At 45.4% G+C, this 19,319-nt stretch overlaps 1 protein-coding gene across 4 annotated transcripts in view; it reads left to right on the plus strand.

Annotated features, from left to right (window-relative positions):
• LAMA3 (laminin subunit alpha 3) overlaps positions 1-19,319 on the plus strand; it is a 274,575-nt gene that overhangs the window by 101,612 nt on the left and 153,644 nt on the right. For all 4 annotated transcript variants that reach the window (XM_042961482.1, XM_042961481.1, XM_042961480.1 and 1 more), the window contains exons 12-13: positions 3,247-3,381; positions 17,595-17,732. In XM_042961482.1, coding sequence (XP_042817416.1) covers positions 3,247-3,381; positions 17,595-17,732 — 273 coding nt within the window. The remainder of the gene's footprint in view (positions 1-3,246; positions 3,382-17,594; positions 17,733-19,319) is intronic.

The following is a 19,319-nucleotide window of genomic DNA, read 5'->3' on the forward strand; positions in this document are numbered from 1 at the left end:
TTGTCCGCTTTTATGCCTCCAAGTTCAAAGAGCAGGGACAAGCGGAAAAACAGCTGCAGGAAGACTCCAGGTGCTTACTTTACTTTACCTAGGAGATTGAGGCAAGCTGGGGATGGTTATGGAAAGCTGTCCATGTGGCCTGAAGACATGAGTGCCCAGCCGGTTTCTTGACAAATATCATAGAAAGGGTTTGATTCTTGCAGTCACTTTATAATTAGCAAGATGCCTTTGCCAGAGCTTTGAGGTCAGTGTGGCTGGGGCTGGAGGACGTGCTAACGGTGGGAGCTCGGGTCGGGGCAGCAGCCGCTGGGGCATGCTTTCCTGGCCGTCCTTCCCCGGCCCGGGCATTTCATCCGCTTGGCAGGGTGGGGAGTCACTGTTGTCATGGAAACCCGTCAGCTAAGGCTTCAGGATGGACAGGCAAATTCTGATATCTCAGTTTGGAGGCTCTGTACGGATGCCAGTAAAATAGAATTCAAGGAATCGTGTTTACTAAAAAGAACTGAAGGTGTTCAAGAGACTATTTAGTGTATTCTTCATTCAGAATGAATGTACCCGCCCTGTACTAGGCACTGCCCAGGCAGCTGACTGCCTCACAGTCCCCACTCCCTGGCAGCTCCCAGTCCTGTGAAAACACAGGCAGGTGAACAGTTACAGCAGGAGTTAACACTATGGCTGCGTGAGAACACAAAGCTATGGAAGCATGCAGGATGGGGGGCATCCTTACGGAATGAAGAGGGGAAGGGAGGCAGGCAGGAAGGAGGAGGGTAGAGGCTGTGGGAGGACTCCCCAGAGCAGGAGAAGGAGCGGGGTCTTGGAGCATGAAGGAGTTAGCCAGGCACAGGGACAGCTGAGAGAAGCCATGGGGATACGAGAGGGGATGGCTGGTAGGTTCCTGGGGCTGGATCAGGGGAAGGGGGAAGAAGTTCAGGAGGTGGAGAGGATTAGGGAAAGACCAGGATGGGCAGCCAGGCTCAGATGTGCAGGTTGAAGGGGGGGAAGGGGAGCCATATCCATGGAGGATATCGAAGATTTGTATATTTATGGTGGCCATTGTACGGCAAGGGTCAGGAAAGCATCTTGACAAGGGACACTTTTTCTAGTTTGTGCAAAGGTGCTGCTTAGGGTGCTGGCAGCCTGGCAGATTTTGAAGGGGTTACTGTGTCACACACGTCAAAGACTTTGGGTTGTGTCCTGAAGGTGTTGTGTCACCCTTGGGGGATTTAAACTGGAAAATGATACGAGGTGAGAAGGTTGGCGTTTTAGAAAGATCTCTCTTGATACCAGCTTGGAGAATGGATTGGAAGGGAGCAAGATGGGAAGCAGACAGCCTGGTTAGGAGGCTCTATAAATAATCTAGGCAAACAAAGGTGAAGCCCTGGATGAAGACTCTGGAACTCTGGGAGCAGAGGAAGATTCCAGGGACTTTCCTGAGGTACAATCATTACGACCCAGTGGGGAGGTGTGGGGAGGTGAGGGTCAGGCAGACGTGAGGGGGCCCTCATGGTTTCTGACTCTGTGTGGGACTGTTTGCTAGGTGAGGAAGAGGAAATGTTGAAAAGTGATTTTCAGAAACAGGTTTTTTTTTATTTTTTAAATGTTTATTTATTTATTTTTAAAAAACAATTTTTTTTAACGTTTATTTATTTTTGAGACAGAGACAGAGCATGAACGGGGAAGGGTCAGAGAGAGGGAGACACAGAATCTGAAACAGGCTCCAGGCTCTGAGCTGTCAACACAGAGCCCGATGCGGGGCTCGAACTCATGGACCGAGAGATCATGACCTGAGCCGAAGTGGGTCGCTTAACTGACAGAGCCACCCAGGCGCCCCAAAATGTTTATTTATTTTTGAGAGAGACAGAGACAGAGTGTGAGCAGGGGAGGGGCATTGAGAAAAGGGAGACAGAATCCAGAGCAGGCTCCAGGCTCTGAGCTGTCAGCACAGAGCCTGACTGGGGCTTGAACTCACAGACTGCGAGATCATGACCTGAGCCGAAGTTGGACGCTTAACCACCCAGGCACCCCCAGAAACAGTTTAAAAAATGCATAGGTACCACAGATGCTTTCTTTCTGTTCACAGATGGTTATAAATAAGGATTCTTTGGGACTCGATGCCAGTGGTAAAGTCCAGTTTCTTACTGAATTTCAGTGCTTGGTTTCAATGCCAAGACCGTAACCGACAGTAAAGCTTTCCCTTCCCTGCGGACTCACATGCTGGTCTCAGGGTTCCTGGAGGGTGAGAATGGAAACCGCAAAACCTGTCGTGACCTGGGCTCAGAAATCACATCAGAGCACTTTCACTTCCTTCTATGGGTCAAAGCACAAGTCATGAGGCCATTCAGTGATTTCAGTAATTAAAGTGTTGTGAAAGAACCAACAGCAACGGGAGAGAAGAGCCGGGGCGGGGGGAAGGGGAGGGCTTGTGCGGGTTGGTTGGGGGAGACCCTCCTAGGAGAGGACGAGAAAGAACCGGAAAGGGGCATTACAGGCAGAGGGAACAGCCAGAGCAAAGGCCCTGAGGTGGCAGAGCACATGTTTGAGGGAATGGAAGCAGCCTGACTGCTGGGAAGGCCTTGGTCCTGGAGGATTAAGCGAGACAACCCACCTGTAGCCCCCAGAGCCATGGCTGGCACATAGTAGGGCTGGATTTATGTTCATTTCTTTTCTTATAAAAAATGGAAGGTAGAAATATGTTTGATTCAAGATTGTCATTAGGTAGGAGTCTATTAACTTGAAGTTTTACTGTACAAGGCTAAGATTTGGGAAAAAACAAAGTATTTCCATGGGAGTAGGTAGGTTTTTTGTTTTGTTTTCTTTTGTTTTAGAGAGAGAGGGAGAGAGAGTGCAAGCAGGGGAGAGGGGTTGAGGGAGAGAGAGAGAATCCCAAGCAGTTTCCATGCTTAGCACAGAGCCTGATGCAGGGTTTGACCTCATGACCCTGGGATCATGACCTGAGCGGAAATCAAGAGTTGGACACTCAACTGACCGAGCCACCCAGGGATAGATGTTAAAAGAGTTAGCTGCTTTGCAAACGAGTGCCCACCCTACGTATTTCTTAATGGCATCTCTGACCTTTTCATGATATTTGTTGTTTTTCCCTTGAATATGTAGCGTTCTAGGTCAAGAATGTCTATAAGCCACAGATAAGTCACAGTCTAAGTTTCCGTGACAGACACCTGAGGGAAGGCAGAAACTGCAAGAGGAACAGAGGCTGGAGGCCCCTCTGAGAGTCTCTTCTCCTTGCAGGGTGTGACTGTAACTTGGAAGGAGTTCTCCCTGAAATATGCGATGCCTACGGAAGGTGCCTCTGCCGCCCTGGGCTCGAGGGCCCTCGGTGTGATGCCTGCCGCCTGGGTTTCTACTCCTTCCCTATTTGCCAAGGTAAGTGTGCCGCACATAGCACGATGATCATTAGTCCCTCCAGAGGAAATGCAGAGGCCCTGGCTGCCACAGCTGTGTGGCCTGCAGGTTAATAAGTGAGCCCCCTGGCTTATATATTCGTGTTACGTGTGACTGTCTCCTTACCTGGGCCACGTCACCTCCCTTCTTTTGTCTTCCGCACCCTACCCCTCCTCCTCCCTGGTGGTGAGCACACGGGCTCTGGAGCCAGCTGCCTGGGTGCGGATCCTGGCTCTGGAAAGAGCTGGTATCTGCTCAGTGTTTGGGAAACTGCCGGCCAGACGAGGAGAGGAGGTGGATCTTCTGGGGAGGGGGACCAGCAAGCACGAAACCACGAACGTCTTCCCGCTCCCCAACTTGTTCTGTGTCCTCGTGCCTCGTCCTACCTAGTAAGAGTCGCTGAAGGGGATGGAGAATGGGAAGAGGAGGTGTCTGATCCAGGCCCTAGAGCAAAATAGGAAGGCAGTAAATGATGGGTGAATGAGCAAATGGATGCAAGAACTTGCTGGAGAGCTCCCCTGTCTGCCCTCCACTGCCTACCGGTGTTCTTCCCCAGTAGAACAGGGAAGGGGAAGGGAGAGAAGAGAGGATAGGATTATCAGTTGGGGCTCAAGACAGGAACTACACCACTCCAGGTATTATAAACAGACAGGGACTTGCTCCGGGTACTTAGGTGCTCAGCTGAGTCGTTAAGGGCTGAGCAGCAGGCTCCAGGCGGGGCTTCCAAGGAGACTCTCCATAGAAAGGCAGAGTGTTAAGCCCAGATTGTGGTAGCACAGCTAGAGCGTAGAAGGACTGCAGTCCCACCACCTCCACAGCCATCTCTTGGTCCCCAGGAAGCCACGCGGGACTCAGCTACAGAAATGCTCAGTAGGTGCCAGAAGGCAGCCTTCTCCTTACTTCCCACCCTTCTAACCTTATTGGAGTACTTCTTTGCAAAACCAAGTTGACCTCCAGATGTCCGGAACCCAGCTCCAGGAGAATCTGGGAAGTGCTGTTTTTAGCTTGCCAGCCCCTGAACACGGTGGGAGGCCAGAACCAGTACTGAGCCCTCTCACCTGCCAGGTCAGCCACACTGGGAAACCGTGGAGGCCGGTGCAAGCAGGACCGACTGTCCCCGCGCTGGAGGCTAACGTGGTGAAGCACCACAAGGTTCACACTAGGTGTCACTTGGGGCAAGTTGCCTAGCCCCTGTGTTTCTCAATTGCCTCATAGTAATGCAGGTTACAGATGCACTGACTGTAAAGTTCTTCAAGCCTTGGAAGCCCTCACTTGTAGGGAAAAGAAAACGCTTCCTTTTCCTCCCGGCCCCCCGCCGGCGTGCCCTGTTCCCAGAACTCTATCCTTTGCCCCTGCCTCTCAGCTTTTGCCACCTTGGAGCCACAGAAGCTGCCCCTCAGCTAGAGAAATTCAGTATTAGCGGTTGGGATGCCCAGTGTGTTTCTCATGGAACTATCCGTAAGGGCCATGCTCCTGTTGGAATTGTGTGAACCACAGTAGACGTAGATTCCTCTAAACTGGCTCCATGGTCTGGCATGGGAACCTCATTCTTGCTCATAATGTTGTTCCTGGGGAAAGATACCCAAACCATGAAGTTTTGCACACAAGTTAGGGATGATTACATTTCTGTTTTAAGCCAGAGACCCTGAGTCTGTCATGGACAGAGTGAGGAATCAGTGGGAGGGAGAGGGAGTAGAGACCTTACATTTCAGGTGTCCACGAGGGCCCAAGTCCAGAGGAGCTCATGGTAGGAGAAAGCCTTTTCAGCAAAAGCAGGAAGAGGAGGGTTAGGACAGGCAGATAGTTTATCTCCTTCCCCTCCTATAACAGGAAAGCATTTTCTAGCTGCCCTTTGTTTTGTTGACACTTCCCCAGTTATACCTTAAATATAAATTGAGGGCAAGGAGTGGACAGAATGTCTCATGTTAATTTCCTAATAATCTGTTGACATTCGTGTTAGTTCTGCATCAGCTGCCATTCTTGTGGTTGAAAGTATCTCAAAGCTTTTCTTTCTTCCTCCTCTTTACCAGCCGCAACTCCAGACTCATTCTGCTAGAATGAATTACTAATCCAACCTGGTCATTCCCTTGGGCAAAGCTATCAGGTGGTGCCTTTGTGTATATAGATATAAAGGTAGAGAGTAATACAATATTTTAAGAATGCACTTTTCCACGTTTATTCACCACTGGAACGAATTCATTTTGAGGTGGGTAGAAAATGCAAAGGTGTATGCAGGACAAAGTGGAGGGAGGTGGGACTTCCAGAATGACAGAGTAGAGAGTTCAGTGGACCTCTCTCCAACAAAACAGACTTTAACTGGTAAAGAATTTTTAATAATCATTTAAATTCTCTGGAAATTGTCCTAAGAGCTAACAAAGAAACATTTACTTAAGAAAATCTAAATATTCGGGTGCCTGGGTGGCTCAGTCATTTAAGCATCCAACTTTGCTTCAGGTCATGATCTCACGGTTCATGAGTTCAAGCTGTGCATCGGGCTCTCTGCTGTCAGCACAGAGCCTGCTTTGGGTCCTCTGTACCCCTCTCTCTTGGCCCCTCTCCTGGTTGTGTTCACTCTCTCTCAAAAATAAATGAACATTGAAGAAAAGAAAGTCTAAATATCAGTAAGAACGATAAGTCTGTGACATTTGAGCTCCATTACCCCCTCCACCCCAACTGATAGTGCAGAACCTGCTTAGGATTCTCTTTCTCCCTCTCTCTCTGCCACTTCCCCACTCACACACACACACACTCTCTCTCCCCAAAATAAATAAATATTAAAAAAATGAAACTGCTTTTGAATGGCTCAAATGGTTGATTTAGCTGACCAAAATAGTTGTTATAAATATGTGTAAAGAGCTAAAGGAAGCAATGCTTAATGAATTAAAGGAGGGTGTAATGATAAAGTCTTATCAAATGGAGAATATCAATGAAGAGAGAGAAATTCTTTAAAATAACCAAATGGAAATTCTGAAGTTGAAAAGTATAATTGAAATGAAAAATTCCCCAGGGATTCAGTCATAGATTTGAGCCAGCAAAAGAGTCAGCAAACTTGATGGTAGATCAATAGAGATGGTTCAGTCTGGAAAACAGGAAAAGAAGGAAGATAAATGTACAGAGCCTCAGAGAAATGTGTGATACCAAAGTGCACTGACATACACAGAAGGGGAGTACCAGACAGAGAGGAGAGAGGAGGGGCCAGAAAAAATAGTCAAAGAAATAATGGCAGAAAAACTCCTTGTATCTAATGAAAAACAATCTACACATCTAAGAAGTTTAATGAACTTCAAGCGGGATAAATCAAAGAGATCCATACTCAGGCAATGCATAGTTTAAGTGTTGAAAAACAAAGAAAAAATCTTGCAAGGGCAAAAGAACAATAACTCAGCCTATGCAAGGGAACCCATTAGAATGTTAACTGACTTCTCATCTGAAACAACAGAGGCTAGAAGGTAGTGGGACCACACATTCTAAGAACTGACAGGGAAAAATTGTCAACCAAGGATTTTATATCCATCAAAATTATCTTTCAAAATTAAATAAAAATAAAAATATTCCCAGATTAACAAAAACAGAGAATTCGAGGCCAGCATACCTGCCTTACAAGAAATACAAAAGGAGGTCCTTCAAGGCTGAAAGCAGGTGACACGAGACAGTAGTTGGAATCCATGTGCAAAATACAGAGTGTTGGGGAAGGCAATCATATAGGTGTTTTGGTCCGCTTGGGCTTCCATACCAGGATAGTACAGACTGTGTGGTTCAGACAACAGACATTTATTTTCTCACAGTTCTGGAGTCTAGCATTCTAAGATCAAGTGCTAGAAAATTGATTTCTGGTGAGTACTCTCTTTCTGGCTTGCAGACAGCTGCCTTTTCCTTGCAACCTCACATGGCCTTTCCTCTGTGTGTGGGCAGAAAGAATGAAAGAGAGAGAGAGAGAGAGAGAGAGATCGATCTCTGGTATCTCTTCCTTTTCTTATAAGGACAGCAGTCCTATAGGATTAGAGCCCCACCCTTATGACCTCATTTAAGCTTAATTACCCTCTTAAAAGTCCTATATCCAAATACAATCACATCAGGGGTTAGAGCTTCAATGTATGAATTTGGGGGAACATAATTTATTCCCTAACAGTAAGTATTACAAAAGATAGTATAATTGCATATTTTTATCCTTTCTTGTCTTGACTGATTTTAAAAGAAATTGCACATGACTGTACATACACACACATATATGTGTATATTGGGTGGGCCCATAACATACATAGAATATATGTACATACAGGTGTGTGTAAGTCTATAACATACAGAAATGTGATATGTTTAATAATAGTAGCACAAAGGAGATAGGACAAAGATAAGAATTAGAATAAGGAAATGACATCAAATCTATGGAAAGAAATGAAGAGAACCAGCAAAGATAAGGATACTCTCTACATATGTATGTTCTCTCTTCTGTTGGCTTCTTTAGAAGATACAGATTATATAAATAATTTTAACAACGTATTGTTGGGTTTTGACATATATAGACATAATATGTATGGCAGTAATACCACAGAAACAAAGAACGGAGTTACATAGGAGTAACTGGACCAGTTCACTGGAACTAAGTGACTATCAGTCTGAAGGAGATTCTGATGAGATGTATTTTGTAAATTCTAGGGCAACCACTAAGACAATAACAAAAAATAATTATTCAGGTCATTAAAGGAAGTCAAATGCTACACTAGAAAATATCCATTTACTACAAAACAAGGCAATAAAGGGTGAATAGAGAAACAAAAAGATATGAGACATAAAGAATACAAAATGCAAAATGGCAGAGGTAAATCCAACCATATCGACAACAACATTAAATGTGAGTGGATTCTATACCATGCCGTATGCAAATTTTTACCCCCAATGGATCAAATGCCTAAATGTAAGAGCTAACAAAGCCTGTAAAACTCCTAGAAGAAAACATAGACGTAAATGTTTGTAACCTTAGGCTAGGCAATAGTTTCTTAGATTTGACACCAAAAGCACAGGCAACAAAAGGAAAAATAGATATTGGACTTTTAAAATAACTTGTTTCAAAGGACACCATCAAGAAAGTGAAAACACAACCCATAGAAGGAAAGTATTTGCAACTCATGTACCTGATAAGGCACAGATATACAGTATCAAGAAAGAACTCTTACAACACTATAATTAAAAGACGACCTAATGAATAAATGGACAAAGGATTTGAATAGTTTTCCAAAGAAGATATACAGTGGACTAATAATCACATGAAAAAGTGTGCTATATTGTTAGTTATTAGGTAAATGCAGATTAAAAGCACAATGAAATATCATTTCCTGGCCACTATAAAGGCACGCAGTAACAAATGTTGGGAAGGATGTGGAGAGATTTGAGCCCTCATACATTGCTAGTAGGAATGCACAATGATAAGACCATTTGGAAACAGTTTTGCTATTCCTCAAAAAGTTAAACCTAGAGTTCCCATGTGATCCAGGAAAGCCTACTCCTAGGTATATATATCCAAGGGAAGTGAAAACACAAAATCACATGGTAGCTTGTATATGAATGTCCATGGAAGCATTAGCCAAAGTAGCCAAGAAGTGGAAACAACCTAAATGTTCAAGAGCTGATGAATAGATAAATAAAATGTACCATGTCCATATTATGAAATATTATTGGGAATAAAAGAATGAAGTATGGACACCTGCCACAACTTGCACGGACCTTGAAAACGTGATGCTGAGTGAAAGAAGCTAGTCACAAAAGACCACATACTGTATGATTCCATTTATGTGGAATGTTGAGAACAGGCAAATTCATAGAGACAGAAAGTAGACGAGTGGTTGCTTAGGGCTGGGATGGAGGTTGGGGGGGGAGGTGGAGATGGGACAATGGGGGTTGCCTGCTAATGAGTATGGGGTTTCTTTTAGGGGGAACAAAAATTATTTTAAAGTCAGATTGTGCTGACGGTCGCACAACCTTGTGAACATATTAAAAACATTAAATTGTATATTTAAATGGACAAATTACATTGTATATGAATCATATCTCAATAAATCCAACACATTAAAATGGGGTATTTCCTCTCTGGTCACCCATCAGCCTTATCCCTCTGTACATTTGCACCCATCTCTCCTGGTAGCTTATTTACAACAGTGATGAAACAACATGCATTAGAATTTTGGAGTTAAAAAAGAAATTGAAATTACTTATTTTTACGTCAACTGATCTGAGATCCAGGAGAATAAGTGAGAACGAGGTAGTCGCAGGGTGATTGATGAGTAACACCATGTTTCTTGACTCCCAACCTGGCGTACTTAAGGAATTATATTCTCTGCCTTAACACATGCAGTGCTTAGAGGTCCCAGGGTCTCAAAAAGTATGAGGACAAGGCTTCCAAGACTGCAGTTTTTACACCGCGGGTCACACATTAGTGTATGGAGAAGTCATGTGAGTAGGGACCAGCATTAAAGTGAAACAATAGACTAGAAATTATTAGAATGCAGTATAAGCAGTCGTGGAAAGAAATGTTTTGCAAAGTTATTGTTCATTGTTAGCTTATATTTTAATGAGTATCTGTTTCTATATCTTTATCATCTGTCAATCTGTGTGTATATTGGGTTTCAGTGTAAAATTATTTCTTAATGTGGATGTGGCTAAAAAAAAAAAAGAAAATCTCCTATGTTAAGTAATCCCGGAGGATTTGTTTATGATTCTGAGCAGATGGTCATTTTTCTTTCATTCTGCTCTTTGCTTCTGGGCTTCAAACTCTCAGATAGTTACTGCCTGAAATTGGAGCATTTGGGTGAATTTAGGATCCCTCTTTCACCTGGAAACCGTTGCTCGGTAAATTGTGTCAATCTTCTGATAAATCCATTTCATCTGTGCCGTATACATTGCGTCATTCCTTCCTAGACCTGTCCAAGGGGCAGGAAACCACTCTGTCTTATCTTTTACACGCGATCTATAGGACAGGGGCAAGGACCAAAGGGCGTGAGGAACTCATCTGAGATGCACACTCTGTTTCATCTTTAACCCATAATCTTACCTTTACTCTTCTGCCTTAACCCCAGCAAGAAGGAGGGTAGGAAGGTAGAATTGTTAACGCCCTGAGATTTGAGCTTAAAGTGGGTTTTGACCCAATGATTGCTCTCCTACCTAAGAGAATGCCAAAAAGCCCCAGAACTTACTCCTGTGTTTATCTAGGTGCAAGGGGACAGTCACCTACACTGAATGAAGTTGAAAAGAGCCACAGGATTGATTTAATTACAGTAGGAACTGTGCTTTTTTAATACACTAATTGCATGACATTCAGTTGCACCTTTATGTGGTTTAATTTACCACATAAATTTACCATTAGTTTCTTTTTTGTTGTTTGTTTATTTATTTTTGAGACAGAGAGAGAGGCAGCGTGCTAGCAGGGGAGGGGTAGAGGGAGAGAAGGAGAAGGAGACACAGAATCTGAAGCAGGCTCCAGGCTCCGAACTGTCAGCACAGAGCCCGATGCGGGACTCGAACTCACGAGCTGTGTGATCATGACCTGAGCCGAAGTTGGATGCTTAGCTGACTGAGCCACCCAGGAGCCCCACCATTAGTTTCCTTAAAGGGACTCCATGATTCTGTTTTGTTTATAGGAACTGTGATCATTTAAAAAAAATTTTTTTAATGTTTATTTATTTTTGAGACAGAGACAGAACATGAGCGGGGAAGGGTCAGAGAGAGAGGAAGACACAGAATCCGAAGCAGCCTCTAGGCTCTGAGCTGTCAGCACAGAGCCTGAAGCAGGGCTCAAAGTCGTTAACCGTGAGATCATGACCTGAGCCGAAGTCGGACGCTCAACCGACTGAGCCACCCAGGTGCCCCCAGAACTGTGATCATTTTTAATGCTTTGCCTATTTAAACATGGATTTCTGTAACAAACTTCAAACTCTGGCCATTCTTTTCCACTTAAAAAATTACTGTTTTTAAATACATGCTATAATTCTTTGAACTGCAGTAGAGTATTATTCCATCTAGTTGGAATTTGGTTATCTGGCTCCTGTATCTGGAGGAAAAATGAGAACCAAGCAGTAAGATCCCTCAACGACTATTGCCTCTGTAAAGTAAAAAACAAACAAAAACACCTCCAAAGATGTGCACTAAAATCCTTGCATTTCACTACTAAAAGCATCCTGTAGGCCCCCTCTTACCTATGCCTGTCTCTCTTTTTAAAAAATAATTGTACGAATTTGGTTGTTTTCTAAGCCAAACCCGTGGTGAACTAGAAACACGAAATTAGAAGGGAGGGAAAAATTGCTAAGGCAAACACACTAACAGTAAGGGAGGAAACAAAAGCAGACATGAAACTGAGGAAGAATAGCAGCTTGGGACCATTTAATGAAGAGCAAATAATCCTCAACTCAGGAGGTACTCAGAGTGTCACTATTAGAGTAAGTAAATGAGTATTATAATAATGGCTCTGGATCATGATGAAGGGGTGAAATTATGTCTGAATATCTGTTTCAGAAGGAAGGAAGATCCATAATATATTTTAGTAAGAGTACTGTTTAGTGGGGCGCCTGGGTGGCTCAGTAGATTAAGTGCCCGACTCTTGATTTCAGCTCAGGTCGTGATCTCCTGGCCCTGGGATTGAGCCCCGTGTCAGGCTCTGCGATGGGCATGAAGCCTGCTTAAGAGTCTCTCTCCCTCTGCCCTCACCCACTTGCATGTTTTCTCTCTCTCTCTCTGTCAAAAAAAAATACTATTTAGTAAGAGTACTTTTACAATGAGAACATTTGGGTGATCACAGAGTCAGTTATGACTCTAGTTTCATGTAACAGAAGATGTAGCCTAAACTGGCTTAAGGCATAAAGAATTTAGGGGCTGTAATTGAACTGTCCAGGCATATTTGGTTTCAGGAACAGATTGATCCAGGGGCTCAAAAGATGTTGGTGGGATCTGTTTTTCTCCATCTTGCAAGTCTGCTGTCTTGTAGATTGGCTTCATTTTTAGGTCTCAGATGGTGGTAAAATGGTAGCTGACACTTTTTAGGCATTGCTGAGGCCTGAATTGTGTCCTCCTCAAATTCATGTTTACGTCCTAACCCCCAGTGTGACTGACTGTATTTGGAGTAAGGAAGTAATTAAGGTTAAATGAGGTCAAAGGTTGGAACACTGATCTGATAGGATTAGTGTCCTTCTGAGAAGGGACACCCGTGAGCTTTCGCACGCCCTCTCTCTGCCACGTGAGAGCACAGCAGGGAGGAAGGGAGCTGTCTGAAAGCCAGGAAGAGAGTCTCCAGGAACCGAATCTGCTGGCACCTTAATCTTGGACTTCCCAACCTCTAGAACAGTGAGAAAATAAATGTCTGTTGTTCAAGCCACCCAGCCTGTGGTATTTTGTTACGGCAGCCCAAAAGACTTGGACATTACTCCTTCCAGCTTCAAGTCTAGGGAAAAGAGCATGCATTTCTCCAAGCCAAATACGGTTCTGATTGGATCACGTGTCCATTCCTGAACCAACCCCATGGCCGTGGAAATCTGTGCTCTGACTGGCCAAGCCTGAGTCTCCCCACATCCAGGGGTGGAGTAAGGGGAAGAGCCGCCCCCTCCCACCACCCCAGCAAAATCAGGGTGCGTAACCAAAACAGGTGGCAGAACTGTGTGTCAGTAAAATGCTCAGCTCTCTGAGAAAACCTGGTTCCCCAAAGTGACCAGTCCAGAAGAGATCAGGAAGATGTCTGAGGTTTAAGGGTAGTATTTTTCTTCCTAAGAAGATGATACGTGACGTGAAAACTAATCAGCTACTGTGTATAAGGCAAGATCCCTTGTGTTAAATGATAAGAGCCTGGATTAAAAAATAAAAAAGGAACATATCATCTCACTTATATTTTTGGTAGAGTTGGTTTGGAACTCTGCTTCCAAAGGTCTACCAAAGTCATCTGAGCTCCCTGACTGCAAGGCAGACCACAGAAGAACAGTGCTGAGGGCTGCAGAGAGGGGCCGAGGAGAGGAACAGGTGCTCCCTGGCTCCCTGGGTGAATGTGTGTGGCCAGCCTCTGCCTGGTTCTGTCTGTGGTTCAAAGTTGTGGCTCAAGTGGAGGGAAAGGCTCACACAGTGAGGCAGAGGGAGAGATACGTCGTGCACCCTAGTCCCACTCCAGTGAGGGAGACAGCACTGTTCAGGCTTTGGAACTCAAGCAGGGGTATGTGGTGGGGGGGGGGGGAGCAAATCACCTGAAGTCCTATGTCAGGGGACCTTGCCCGAGCACACCCAGCCTCTGAGAAGCCCACCTGCTCTTTTCCAAGTTTTTCAGGAAAATGCACCATCCACCACATTCCCGGCGTGGTATAAGCAATACACCCCGAAGCTCGTTGTTCTATTTGGACCACTGGGTTCTGGAAGAATTCCATTTGTGATGTCTCTCTTCTCTTGCTCTTTCCTTTTTCTAATTGCTATTGTGATCTTTTTAAAATTTTCCCTCGGGGACAGCTTTGAGGTAAGTGGCTGAAGCTTGGACTCACTGACATCTGAGCTTAGTCTAGCAGCAGGGTCTAACCCAGTGTTTTAACTTGTGTGGTTTTTTATTTTTGTTTTTGTTTTTGTGTTTTTAAGACGAAACTGATTGCTTGGCCACTGAATTTTAGAATAGAATTAACATGACCCCAAATACCACATCAGACGGTCCAATATATTCTAGCCAAAAAATGTTCCTAAGACTTTAAAAATCTTCTTGAAAAGGAGCTTGAAAACCCTTCTAAGCTGTTCTTGCCAACCATGCTTCTGCATTCATGTTTCGCATTAACTTAATTTGGTCCAGACTTGCCTAAGCACAGTGCCATATTCTTCTTGTCTTAATTTCGACTCATGCAAGTGCCCTGCTGTTTTCTTTTTCGTAGGTGAAAGTCACGTCATAGATAGGAGACCACATTGGAGAACTGCCTATTTGTATTTCAGACATGTGTTTACACTAATGTCTGGTTCAGTTCTTTATCTTCAACTACAGCATACAACTGTAGTTCTCTCAGTTAACTTGGTCCATTTGGGGAGGTTTACTCTCTGCCTTTTCCTCCTCCCACCACATCCCCCCTCTTTTCCTCCCCACCCCCACACTCCTCATTCCTGCTTTCCTCGCCTTCATTTTTCTCTCCCTGCTCCTTCTCCTTCCCCTTCTTTTCTGGTACAGCTTGCTGGGCAGCAGCTTGTCAGCACTTAGAACAGAAGCTAGGAGGGGGCGCCTGGGTGGGTGGCTCAGTCGGTTAAGCGTCCGACTTTGGCTCAGGTCATGATTTCATGGTTTGTGAGTTTGAGCCCTGCATCAGGCTGTCTGCTGTCAGTGCTGAGCCTGCTTCACATCCTCTCTCTCCCGCTCTCTGCACCTACCCTACTCATGCATGCACGCTCTGTCTCAAAAATAAACATAAAAAAAAAAAAAACAATAGAGGCTAGGAGAGTGGGTTGCAGAAATAAATGGTCTGCCCATGGATAGGAGCTGAGGGTGTGCCAAGTGCAGCTGTCCCCAAATTTCAACCACACTGACCCAACCCAGGGCCTGGAACTGTCCCCATTGGAGATTGCTGTAATCCTTGGGTTGTGGTGACTGGTCTTTCCATAGAAAACGCCTCTAAATAGGTTGCCAGTGCAAGATTAACCTCCTACCTGTCAGCATAGTCCCATGAATCAGACAAACCAGCCAAGAGAAATGGCACCAGCTATTGGCAAATGGTGCTGTAGGGAAGGTTGATGGCCTGGGATGCTCCCAGGAGAGCCCTCCCAGCCTTTCCAAGAGGGGAAACAAAACCCTAGGGCTGGGCATGGGGAGCGATCTGAAGCCACGTTCTGTGCAATTTGGTCTTGAACTGGCCCTTCACTTTGTAATTCAGGTTGTGTCTAGGAGAATAGTGAGGTGGTTGGTTGGAAGAAACCTTAGATCTTCTGTAGATTTAATCTGCCCTATGCCCAGGTAACCAGAGAGGTGAGTGGTAGTGGCAGCATGTGCTGTGGAACTGACTGTTGGCTTTGTGGCTTTGACCGGGGAAGGAGCCAGTCTGCTTTTCCAGAAGGTGTTTTTCTGTTTTCCAACAGAAGGAAAGGCTCCAAAGTCATGGGCAGGAAGAGCATCCCGGAAACAGTAAGGGGCGATGTTTACCTTGTGATTTACATGCTGTCTGTAGAGCCTCGCCTCACCTGATGAGCTAATTTACTGATGGAGAAAAGGATGGCGTTACTCATACAACACCTGTCTCGTGGCGGTGTTGCGAGATTCAGTAAGGGAATGCATGCTGAGAGACGATATACAGAGTGGACCTCAGGAAGATTTCAATAGTTACTTATTCTTTCATTTAACAGATATCTGTTTGGCATATACTAGGGACCAGGGCTGTGTGTGATGTTGGAAGACACTGGGGAACACAGCAGACATTCTTACCCCTTTGGAGCTTGACTGTCATTATTTTTTTTTTTGCTCTTTGGGAGTAAAAAGGTCTTAAAGCTGAAACAGGAGTAGACAAGACGTAAAATACTCCCAGAAACTCCAAAGGACCTGGACCAACACAAAGAGCAGAATGAAAGTGTTCGTAAGACATCATAGTATTTCCAAGAGTAAAGAGGGGCTGCCAATGTTGAGGTTTGGGTTTGGGATTTGGCAGCTGTCACTGACGGCTGGATCGAAACGAGACATGAGATGCCAGATGGAGTTTGGCATTTAAAACCATTTAAAACCATGTGCCTTGCGTTTAAGGCTGGGTCTTTGTTTTCACTTCTGGAGCGTAACTGTGTCTCCTGAGGCTCCCTGGACAACCTCTGTGGCCGTCGGAGCCAGGGGCGATGTCCCCCACGTTATGCTGGCTGGAGGTGCCACCATTGTGCTGCCCCAAATGCCTGTGTGGGTTTCTGCATTCTCTTTCCTGTAAGACAGAAATAGCAGAAAGAGCAGTAAGAGAACCAATAGGATGTATGCGTGTGTGTATAGAGAGAGAGATTTATTTTAAGGAAGTGGCATTATTATGGGGGCTGGTGGGTCTGAGATCTGCAGGGCAGGCTGGCGGGCTGGAGTCCTAGGGACGAGCTGATAGGGTAGCTCAAGTCCAAAGGCAGATCTCCTCCTTTGGGAAACTTTCTCTTAAGGCTTTCGACTGATTGGATGAGGTATCTGCTTTACCCAAAGTCAACTTATTTAAATATTAGTCACATCTTAAAAAAAAAAAAAACCTTTCACAGCCACATCTACCTTGGTGCTTGCCAAACATCTGAGCCTCATAGCATAGCCAAGTTGACATTTAAAAATGAACCATTGCAGGGGCACCTGAGCAGTTCAATCTGTTGAGTGTCCGACTCTTGGTTTTGGCTCAGGTCATGATCCTAGGGCCATGGGATCTCTAAAGTAATAATAATAATAATAATAATAATAATAATAATAATAAAATATATACTCACCTTTTATTTCTTTTTGTTTTTATTTTTTTACATGTCTATTTTTGAGAGAGAGAGCGTGTGCACACCAGCAGGGAAGGGGCAGAGAGAGAGAGAATCCCAAGCAGGATTCCGTCAGCACAGAGCCCAACACAGGGCTTGAACCCAGGAACCGCGAGGTCCTGACCTAGGCTGAAGTGAAGAGTCACTCAAATGACTGAGACACCCGGGTGCCCCCACTCACCTTAAAAAAAAAATTAATGATCATAGAACCTAAGAACATCTCAATAATGTGCCCCTTGGTAGGGATGTGATCTCTGTAGGCAGGCCCTGGGGAACATGGGGCCGGGAAAGAAGGCTGAGCCAGATGCCAGTAGACGTGAGTCCTTGCCTGCAGTCTGCCAAGAGCCAGCTGAAGGGCATTAGGCACGTTTCTTCATTTCTTTTACAGTTTCTTAGCAGTGGTGGGGGTGGGGGAGGTGCTTCATACTATGTCAATAATTCCCTGGCCTCTCTTCTGGATGTTTAGCTCTCTGAAGTCAGGGCATGTGTGTCTTTCCTAATCACCTCCACCCCAACACCTCGTCCCAGTGCCATTGAACACATTGGCCTTTGATCAGAGTCTGCTGGAGGGATGAAACAAAGTAGGAGGGTAGAATGGTGGTGAACGCTCTGGGTCTGCCTCTACCTAGCCGTGCCTGTCTGAATAAGTCACATAGCTGGAACTTGCATTTGGGTCTCTCTGACCCACTGTCATGCTCTTATCCAGGCCCTGCTGCCCTGGGTCTGACTGACACCTTTTTATCCAGCCTGCCAGTGTTCAGTCCTTGGCTCCTACCAAACGCCTTGCAGCCCAGTGACGGGGCAGTGTGAATGCCAGCCGGGGATTACAGGACAGCGCTGTGACAGGTGTCTCTCAGGAGCCTCTGATTTCCCCCACTGTCAAGGTAAGGAAGACGGCAGAATGCCAGACGTCGGGTTCCTCTCTGAAATGTGTGTGGCCAGACTCCCAGACAAGCCCAGGAGATCCGCCACTGGTCACCTCTACACACTTGACCCTAATCTGCCTGGTTCTTCCCCAATTCGAGTCCATTGAAAATGCAGGTATCTTCACGCCAGTCAGAGTGGCCAAAATGAACAAATCAGGAGACTATAGATGCTGGAGAGGATGTGGAGAAACGGGAACCCTCTTGCACTGTTGGTGGGAATGCAAATTGGTGCAGCCGCTCTGGAAAACAGTGTGGAGGTTCCTCAAAAAATTAAAAATAGACCTACCCTATGACCCAGCAATAGCACTGCTAGGAATTTACCCAAGGGACACAGGAGTGCTGATGCATAGGAGCACTTGTACCCCAATGTTTATAGCAGCACTCTCAACAATAGCCCAATTATGGAAAGAGCCTAAATGTCCATCAACTGATGAATGGATAAAGAAATTGTGGTTTATATGCACAATGGAATACTATGTGGCAATGAGAAAGAATGAAATCTGGCCTTTTGTAGCAACGTGGATGGAACTGGAGAGTGTGATGCTAAGTGAAATAAGCCATAGAGAGAAAGACAGATACCATATGTTTTCACTCTCATGTGGATCCTGAGAAACTTAACAGAAACCCATGGGGGAGGGGAAGGAAAAAAAAAAAAAGAGGTTAGAGTGGGAGAGAGCCAAAGCATAAGAGACTCTTGAAAACTGAGAACAAACTGAGGGTTGATGGGGGGTTGGGAGGGAGGGGGGGTGGGTGATGGGTGTTGAGGAGGGCACCTTTTGGGATGAGCACTGGGTGTTGTATGGAAACCAATTTGACAATAAACTTCATATATTGAAAAAAAAAAATGCAGGTATCTGATGTACATCCTCAAAGGAATCCAGAAATGCTTTGTTCCTAGGAAAAAAAAAATTTTAATTCCATGTGTTATGAATTTGTATTTCTTGATTTACACGTAAATTCTCCGTGTCGAGCAGTGTGGCAAAGGTGACCCCTTTTAGCTGCAACAAGTGTTCCTTGACCCCTTCCCAAGGCATCCTACCTTCTCTCTGGTTCCAGGTTCGCAGCACTTACACCGGCTGCCCTGTAGTCTCCTGAGGGGTGATTCCACTGGGTCCCCTTGCTGGCAGGCAGAGCAGGCTTTGCTATGCTTCTGCCCCTGTCTCCTTGCTGCCCCTGGCCTCCTGGGGGATTGTCATCACCCAGCATAGGTGTGAGGGGAGAGGGGGTAACCTAGAGTCTAATGAGTTTGGAAAGAGTGAGCCAAGGGGAAACACTGTTACTGTCACAGGTCATCCCCACTACTCACCCCCCTTGCTGATGAGGAGACATGGAGAGTCCTCCGTGCTCTGTGGCAGAGGGCACAGAAGGAAGATGCCTTTGCCCTTGGGGGTGTACCGCCTCCAGTGGTGAGGAGCTCCCGTCTGCCTGCTGCTTTAGAGGCCCCTCTCCCTGTTGAGAAGAGGTGTTGGAGGGAGTCCACACCAGACTTTCCCCTTGCAGAATGGTTTTCTCTACTTCCTGCTCTTGGTAGCGCTTCGAGCTCTG

The sequence above is a fragment of the Panthera tigris genome, chromosome D3 (assembly GCF_018350195.1).
Source record: "Panthera tigris isolate Pti1 chromosome D3, P.tigris_Pti1_mat1.1, whole genome shotgun sequence".
Classification (NCBI taxonomy): domain Eukaryota; kingdom Metazoa; phylum Chordata; class Mammalia; order Carnivora; family Felidae; genus Panthera; species Panthera tigris.